At 29.0% G+C, this 9,564-nt stretch overlaps 1 protein-coding gene across 1 annotated transcript; it reads right to left on the reverse strand.

Annotated features, from left to right (window-relative positions):
- Positions 1–1,116: 1,116 nt before the first annotated feature.
- Positions 1,117–4,590, reverse strand: LOC113865393. Its single transcript, XM_027499897.1, has 2 exons — positions 3,685–4,590; positions 1,117–2,144 (listed from the first exon to the last, which is right to left on the reverse strand). Exons 1-2 carry the CDS (start codon positions 4,192–4,194, stop codon positions 1,368–1,370), a joined length of 1,287 nt encoding a protein of 428 aa, XP_027355698.1. The 5' UTR covers positions 4,195–4,590; the 3' UTR covers positions 1,117–1,367.
- Positions 4,591–9,564: the final 4,974 nt, after the last annotated feature.

Consider the following 9,564-nt stretch of genomic DNA (forward strand, 5'->3'; position numbering starts at 1 on the left):
ATAAAAAATTAAGATTCAAATATATAGTGTTTAAAAATTAAGGTTCCTTATGTTTGAAGAAATTTAAAAATAAAATGAAAAAAAATTTAAGAGTGAAATAAAAAAGAGAAATTAAAAGTGACGTGACAAACTGTAAAAAAATATTATTATTTTAACTAACTGTAGTTAACGTCAAGTATAATATAAAAAAATTAATTAAACATTAAAATAAAAAAATTAATAGATAATAATTTAAAATGAACTCTGTTTAAAAATAGTTAAAAGGTATAAAAATAATTAATTCGTAGAAATATATTAATGAAGCAAGTAATTTATTTCAAATTTAAAACACTTCAAAAATCAAATAAAAACAATTATTTAAGAGGATATGTTTTTAAAAATAACTAGACATTCACTAAATCAAAACTGCAGTCGTAGTTATCCAATTCATACACATGCTTATTTCTAAATCAAGCCACTCTTTGACGTAATATTTCATTCTAACCATAATTAGTAAATATTTATTTGATAATTTATATTTATTTGTTTATTTTTCTTTCTACCATGTTTATCATTTTGTTCCTTTTTAGTTGATCTCTGCTTCCTCCTTTCTTATTTTTTTCTTCTAGATATTTACATTAGGGTAAAAAAAATTACTTGTAGGGTTAGGACCTAGTCTATATCAGACTTAAGACAAACAATAAATGTTTATAAAATAAAATAAAACAAATTACATTAAAAATCCTTAATTAAACAAATTTAAGTTTTAGAGCATTTAATTTTTTTCTTATTAAATAAACAAAAATAACAACAATAATAATTTAACAATTTCAAAATATATATTCACTTTATTTAAAGACTTAATTTGCTTATTTATGATTAAGTTTGTGCTTATTATCCTGTTGAAAATTATTAAGTCGAACCTTAAAAATATTCATACCATATACATACTTTTTTTGAAAAAATAAAAAAACTATTTCATGACACTTAAATATTATATATATACATATATATACACCTAAAAATAATCATGCTATATAAATATATCATGACTACAAGGTAACTTAAAAACAACGCTAATCAAAATGATTAAAAAGTAAAGTTATGAGATAATGTGACTTAGTTAGCCATTGAAGAGTCAGAAAACAGTTATTTGTTTTATGTATGGTTGTTCCATTGTACTTCGTTTGGTATTTTGGTTCTTCAATAGTTAAATTGGCATATACTAAATTCCAAAGAGCAAAAAGGAAAAAAAAGAAAGATATTTCCCCCTGTCTCTGCCAACTTCTCGCTCAACCCAAATAAATAATCACTGTACTAAATTACGTGTGAAACTAACTACAAAAGATATAAAGAATGAAAAAGCAAAAAGAAGAAAAGAAGGATGTTCAAGAAGAGCGATTCAAACCCAATCTACAAATTTGAATAACCGGAGGTGCACTCCAGTGAGAAGTCCGTTTTTTCAATTGGATGAAATCCTCAATGCACTGTTCCATTTTCAAAGAAGCAATTATCTTCCTAGCCGCAGCAAGCTTCTTTCCCGCCACCCGATCAAAAATCTTCTCCCAACCATTTTCCCAACTTTCGTGAGCATCACACAGCTCAAGCGAACCGTTACTCCAATCGGTCCAACTCCACTCTCTCTCAACCGACTCCATCACGTTTTCAACGCACGCGCCCCGACAAACCGGCTTGCACGGCCTGCACTTGGCTCCGCTCAGTGGACCGCGGCTCGACAACGCCGCAACCGGCACGCCGAACCGTCCCGGTAGGAAATCGTACTTGCGGTCCGAAACGATGCAGAAAGGGAGGCGCTTTGTGAGGTAAGTCACGTTTTGGGTGGTGAGTTGGGCTTTGAATGCTGCCTCTGAGTTGAGGTTCGTGAAGCCTGCGGAATCAAGTTGGGGAATCAGAGAGAGGCGTGACAAAGCCACTGTTGAGGCCGTGATGTCGCCTATGCCTAAACGGTCGTTGAGTCCCCCGTATGAGGAACCGGGTGGGACCAGGTACTTGCCTGGAACAAAGTTTTGTGGCCCCAGTGGTGCGTTCCAGTACCCGTCCACGCGCGTTCGGATTATCCAATCGTACGTGAAGTTGTTTTTCTCCTCATGTGCTTTTATCATCGTTAAACATCCTTCCACCAGGTTAAAGTATTGGAGAAGCCCCTGCACAACCACAGATTGAACTCTTATTTACCAATTGAAAAGAAAGCTCCAATATTTGTTAAACAGACGTACAATTCATCTTAAAGGAGAAAATAAATACAAATTACCATTAAAATGTATATTATAAATTCAAACATACTTTAAATAGTGTAGAAAATTAACAGGATGAGTTTATTTATTTAAATAAATGTATAAATTAATTACATAATTTTTAAGCAAATGGAATGACTAGTCAGATATGTTGTAAACTAAATAGCACTTTAATTTTCTCATTTCATTCTAAAATGACTTTTATAATTTGTTTTTAATGTCAGGGTCAAACTTTAATTCCGAGGAATTTTGGTTTTGCTTTGCTATTTCAATAATTAAAATAGTTCATAAATTTTCATGGAGGATAAGGAGTGGGTAAAATGAAGGGTCAGAGAGGAATATGTGATCCTTCCCCAGCCAACCATACTAAAACCAACTCCAAACTCCTTAATAAGTAAGAAGTAAACTAATGACGGTTTGAAGAATTTACGGGACCAAAATATTTTAGAAGTATAATTTTAAAAGTAAAAAACATATCTAATAAAAAGTAAAACAAATATTGTGAGCTAGATTTGCAACAAAGCACTAAGTGATAAAGAATAAAGAGGACCTTACTTGCCCCCGAATTAAGAATGTCATTGAAAACTCTCCTGTGGATACTGCTATAAAGAAAAAGTGTTCCACTAGAAAAAAACAGACTTTATTTGTTTTCAGCATAAAGTCTAGAAAATAGACCATAAATTAAACTTTTTAAATAAAATTCTAAGCAGATTTTATCAAATTTAATGATAATTTTATATAAAACATAAATCATTAACCCTTCAAATATTTTAGAGTTTCGTTTTATTTCACATTTACTATAATATTTGTATCTTGTTATATACAACTGACGTGTATAAATTCTTAAATGAACGTTACTAATTAAAAGTATTTAAATTAATTATATATTTTTGCATTATATCATGTAGTTTCTCTTACATCTGTATGTATTTTTTAATTTAATCTCAATATATTTTTTTATAATTTATTTCTTAATTGATTTTTTAATTTAATTATATTTAAATGTGTATAAAGCTTTTTTTTTCATAGATAAGTACGATTTTAATATAGTATCTTATACTATATAATATCATATACAATCCAATGTCATGGTTTCTATTATAATAACTTCCCATTTAATAATTTCTATCCGTTAAACTTAAAATATCATGTCGCAGTCATAAATGACTGGGTACTCTGACAGTTCTTCTTTAACCACCCTAAACGGGTTTGGTGGATGAAATGTAGAAGAAAAGATTTGTTATTATTTTTCTTTTCTCTTAAGTTAATTAGATAGCATCTGAAGTGGAGATGATAAAGAAAAGAATTCGGCACGGCACGATCACACGAAACAAAAGAAACAGAAAAAAATCCAGTACGTGTAACAATCCAAATGAAGTGGTATTTTAAATTTCGAGGAACGGAAAAGAGCAATAATAAATAAAAAGAAAAAAAATAGCAATGAAATTACCTGGATTCCGTTGGGCGAGTTATGCGGCGTGAGAACGCGAACAGAAGACTCGTTCTCCGGCAACGGTTGAGGGTGGAAGATTCGAACCGCGGCGACCTTTGGCGCAAACTTCAAGAGCGAGAACTTAAACGAATCTGAGTCTAACGGGCTATGCAGAAAAAGATCGGAATTGGGATACTGTTTAAGTATCATCTCGAATATGGAGGGTCCAGTGAGTTCGAACCTTCTAGCCCCACCCACCAAACACACGGCCATTCTCGACCGCACCAATTCATCTTTCCAAGCTGGATCGTTCTCGCTAATATCCCCCGTCTTTCCCTTCTGAAAAGGAAGACTGAAAAGAAATTGCTTAACTGGGTAAAACGATGTAAAGGCGTTTAAAGTGGTTGAGTGGAGAGAGAAGAACACGAAGAATAAAACCAGAGGGATTATCAACCCAATGAACCGCCAATCAAGATCAGAAACCCGTTTAGCAAAGGGCATCAAGAACTTTCTCGGACTCTTTAGCATCTCTGGCTTTTCAAAATCTCACTAATTAATTTTATTTTCACGCCACTTTTTTCTACTCACAAAACCCTGAGGCTTCCGCTTCGAGTAGCTTCTCCTTTTCCCAAAGGTTAATTCATCACGTGATATGCGGAAAAACTGACAGAGAAGGCAATATGATTCACATGAAGCGACGAGTAATCAAATGGAAGGAACATGCTTTGGCGAGAACCGGTACTAGGCTGCATATGAAGACTAAGGTTACCACGCGGCTATTTGGCTTGATGAAAAGCTTGGGAGGTACCATGCCAGAGGCAAAGATCGAGAAGAATGGGAAATTTGAGATGTTACCGGAGAGGTTCTCCATTAAAAGGTGCACCTAACTATAACGCCGTGTTTGAATTAAGAACGTGTATCGTCATCTTCGTTCATTTATTGTTGTTTTTCTATAATAAACTTTTTCTTAATTATAGTAATTTTCTAGAGTCTTGTATCTTTAGGACACTAGCTAGGAGTTATTAAAAAAATTGTTTTAAATATGCTGAAAATACCGTTTATAGTATATTTATAATTCTTTAACTAATGTATTAAATGTACCTGCTATCGTTTATTACTTTTATTCATGTATTATCTATCATAGGTTTTTAGATAAATTAGTAGTTTATTAAATAATTGTGTCAAATATTTCCTTATTGAAGAAAAAATATTTTAACTTTATGCTTTGAATCGAGATATAAAATATGAAAAAGGGTATGTCTTTTTATGAAATAAAAATAAAATAAAATATAAAAAACCCATGTATTAAACACGGGTGTTTAAAATAAATATAGAATAATGTATCTAAAAAAACAAAAGAATGGATTATATATATATATATATATATAATTCTACAAAATTTTCAAATATGAAATGATTTATTAAAAACAGGGAAATGTCGATTCCCATACAATAAGATAAGTAAGCTATTCTTTCATAAATAAAGTTATAGACACACAAAAATAATGTTTAAATAAAGATATTATGTAAATGTCAATTTACAAAGATAAGGGACACATTTTAAGAATTAGAATGAAAACAGATAGAAAAAACATCTATTTACTAATAACATCTTTTATATGAAATTGGTTTTTTGTGTGTATGTTATTAAAATAGAATAATTTTTAAGTACAATTTTTAAATATATTGTATACTTATTTTTATATTTAACAAATTTATAAATTTTAAAATATATATTTTATCATATGAAAAAAAATTGAATGAATATAATTTTAAAATTCAAATTAAGTAATTTAAAAAAAAACATAACATGATTTAATAGAAAATAATTAATTTTAAAAGTATTTTCGTTAAAGATAGTTTATAAAAATAAATATATTTGAAAATTAAAGTTCATATTCTATGTATAAAAATATATTATATTATAATGTTTTATTTGAAAAAGTCTCATATGCAAATATCTATAATATTTTATTTGAATATTACCTTATTTATTAAATATACTATTGTTTTATTTATTCGTTTAAAAAGTCTGGCAATATCAATTTGTTAAATTATTTATGTATAAAAAGAATGGTCAAATTAATTGAAATTCTTCTGAGAATGATGTTAACGCACTAATTCAATTATTTAGCCAGCTAGTTTTGTCGTGTTGATTTTTTGTCCTTTTCCTTTTAGGCTTAAAATATTTTAAAGCTAAGACTAGAACTTGGATATGATTTTTAAATGTATCGACAATTTAATAGAAAAGCATTACGTAATTGTAAAACAAATAAAATGTTAATTAAAACTTAATAATAAATAAATAAAAGCAGTAAGTGACATAATTAAACACTGAAACATACAGCTCTTATAAGAGTTTAGTGTTTTTTTAAAACAACAAATTGTCATGCATCCTATTGTTAATTATGAAGCGTTTCCTTTGCTGATCCTTTACCATTTCATTAATTTTGGGTTAATTTTATCGTGCGGGGATTCATGTGAAAAATAAGATAAATACTGCATAAAAAAAAATATTCGAATATAAACACAATTTAAAAAACGGAAGCATTATATTATATACAGAAGCTTAACTTGTTGAAAATATGTTTTATGTTTTTCTTCATATTCTTTTGTTGTTATAAATTACAAAAAATATATATTATTTTTTGGTTATGATATTTTTTTCAGAATCGTATCTAAATCATGTTACGATGTTTATCCACATTTAAAACTTTTTTTTTTCTTGAAAATATCTGGAACCGCAAGTGGGGAACGTGGGGACCAAGGCATCAGATGTATCCATTTCAACGATCACAGGTGAACTTCAATCATTTCATAAACGCTAGATTAAGTTCTGCGGTACATTCAGCAAGGTATAGCCATATGGTATCGTTTGAGCGGTAGTAAATTTATCCCATAACACAATATTTTCTGGTTGGATTTATCATCACGTAGCCGCGGTTAAAAGGAAGCCACGTGCACCCAACAGAGTTACTAAGAACGCGATCGGATGCAGAGAACCAACGCTTTCTTGATTCTTGCAAGTTTGTTGCTACAAGAGATTGGTTAGGAGAGAAAGGTGATAGACACTTGGGGAATGAAAATGACCATTTCCTGAATTCGGAACACATAAATAGTGTCACCAACTTTTCTTTTATATTTTTTCCCTCACTTTCTTTTTAAGTGATTCCATCCTCCTTTTTTAATTCACCTCCTTTATAGTAAGCAAAGGATGACGATCAAATTTTACCTAATGATGTTTGACAAAGTTGTGATAATGTTTTGTTTTCGGGGTAACTGATTTTGGAATATGGTTTGAGATTAAAACAAACCACATAGGAGTAAGCAGTGACGTGTGGAGTTTCGTGTTATAAAAAATAGATTTTTAATTAACTTTTAGCACAATTAACCACACTTGTTCATTTGTTAAATTTTATGCTCTGCCTCATTTCAAGCTACTACCTGTTCTAAATAAGTATGATAACTGAGAATTTGAATTCGTTATTGACTAAAAAATTATTAAATTTGTCTACTAAATATGTATGCATTGTTCACATATGGGTATTTTATTCACAATTGAGGATTAGTAAACACGAGTACTTTAAAACTATTATATTTTAAATAATAAATATTTATAACCTTTATTATATATTTAAAGGTTTACATTAGTTATTTTATTATGTTAAATTTAATTGAATTGAATTTAATGAAATGTTTCTTAAAATAAAATTATCATGATATAAAAAACTGAGCATATATAATGTTTTATGATTAATTATTTTATTATATTGAAATTGAGTTTAGTCCAATGTTTTATTTATTGTATTTCATAATTATGGTATAAAAATACGTTTATTTCGTAGAAAAAAAAACACGTTTATTTAACTAACCTGTGGATATTAAGTAAGGGTGTTTATATATTCATAAATTATGAGAGTCAATACTAAAATTATTATCCGTTAAGAGATAATTTTGAGGACAATTTTTTAATGTAAATACGGGGGTGAGTATTGTAGCTCCTAAATCCAATTCATACAAGTCCCAGCATTCAAGCAATAACATTATTATTTTAAAATAGTTTGAATTTGTATTCTTGTCCTACTTGATTAATTTGTTGAAACTTTGACTTTGAAAGAGTTATTTTCGTCTGCTAGGCAACGTAAGACCTATATAATAGTAGAGATTCTCCCACGACCAAGTCTAACAGTGGGAAAAGAACAATCAGAGATTCAGAGCTTTACTATTTCTCACAGCTTATGAATTTCAAAGTCACATTCTTTATCTTTCTTCCGTTTCTTCAAATAAATATTAACTTTCTATATACAGATAATCATCCTTTAAAAATTTATTAATTCTTCGATAATTAAAACATATTATTATATCCTGTAAATACAGTAAGTCATTTTTATTTCCTATATATATATATATATTTTTTTTTTTTACTTTTTCAAACTTTTATTTTAATCATTATTATTAATTTATTTTTAAATAATTAAAGACTTAATAATAAATGTCCAATCAAATAAGTTTTGTCATGGGTACCAATTCGTTATGTATATTTAAAAACATTCCACACACACACAAAATTAGAATTTTCGTCATTAAGTTCCATAAAAAATTTAATTTTATTTTCTCAAAATCAACTATTTCTGTGACTTTTTTTTTACACATATACGCTAAGTTCATACATGTGGTGAACTTATATAGAAAAAATAATTAATAAAACAATAATATCTGTCAATTTTTTTAACATAACGTAGCAGTAATAAACTATATTTACAAAAGTAATAACATGTTTTTTTTATTATTAAACTTTCATTGTTCGTTCATTATGAGGGACCGAATAAAAATCTAGTTCATATGTAACTTGCATAAACTGTGCAATTATTATCGTTTTTCATTACGTTGGTTGACTTGCACCTTTATTTGTTGGTTAGTTTACTTAAAAAAAAAAAACATTCACGTCGAAGCTACATATATTTTTTTAAAAAAGGAAACTCTTGAAAGTTTAGCAAATTAATACGATGCTAAAGTAAAACTCACTTCTATAAAAAAAATCTAAAACAAAAAGTTTATACTTAAAAAAAGGCAAAAGGAAAAAGCTAGATCAAATGCTGTTTATGCGTTATAATATTCGATGATACCACAACCTCAACCAATGAAAGCACTCTTACAATTTGATTAAACCACTCTCGCGGCCAATTGAACCAAAAATTGAAACTAGGGACGGATTGCAACCTGTATAAATCAATTATCAGAAACATGCATTAGCTACTTTTGCTTACAAAATAAAATAAAGATAAGAATGTTCAAAGAAACAAATAGCGACTACTTAATCCTGAAGATTAGCAAGTCACAGGTTCGTTGTTACTTTCCCAACCTAACGTTCTAGAAGGTAACAACTACCAAGCACCAACCATATTTGAAGTTTACGCATGAGTTATTTATTTTAAAAATATAATAATTACGCCATTTGCTATTCATAACTTTAGTTACTCTCGTCAACTTATATTATCTAAATTTAAGCATCATTATTTTCACGAGGGTTCATGTGAGGTGTATCTTAGCAATGGCGCAAGCTCGGGATGATGGTGACAATCTCCCTCTGCGTGTAACGTGCGGAGAGTTCTAACGTCTCAGGGCCTTGTCTTAGGCTGATATGTTTTACTAATAAAACCACGAAGATATTTTGATATCTGCATATCATCCAATTATAGCTGTCCATATCTTATATTTCGGGACATATAGCATAAGTTTAGGGGTAAATAGTATAAATATAAATGATTGTGTATACGAATTATATTATATATATATATTCGTGTACTATGTTTTGCATTGTTATCTAACATTATAGTGTTTTTATTTTATTTTGATAAAAAAATTTAAACAAAAAGTAAGAGTTCATACCAAAGTGAT

This window comes from Abrus precatorius, unplaced genomic scaffold, assembly GCF_003935025.1.
Source record: "Abrus precatorius isolate BTA unplaced genomic scaffold, Abrus_2018 Scaffold4, whole genome shotgun sequence".
Classification (NCBI taxonomy): domain Eukaryota; kingdom Viridiplantae; phylum Streptophyta; class Magnoliopsida; order Fabales; family Fabaceae; genus Abrus; species Abrus precatorius.

What these genes read in the sequence shown, in the direction of transcription:
- LOC113865393 (XM_027499897.1), bottom strand. Translation starts at nt 4,194, where the DNA reads ATGCTAAAGAGTCCGAGAAAGTTCTTGATGCCCTTTGCTAAACGGGTT. An exon ending in ACTCGCCCAACGGAATCCAG is followed by an intron (nt 2,145 to 3,684) that starts GTAATTTCATTG and finishes GTGGTTGTGCAG; the next exon opens with GGGCTTCTCCAATACTTTAA.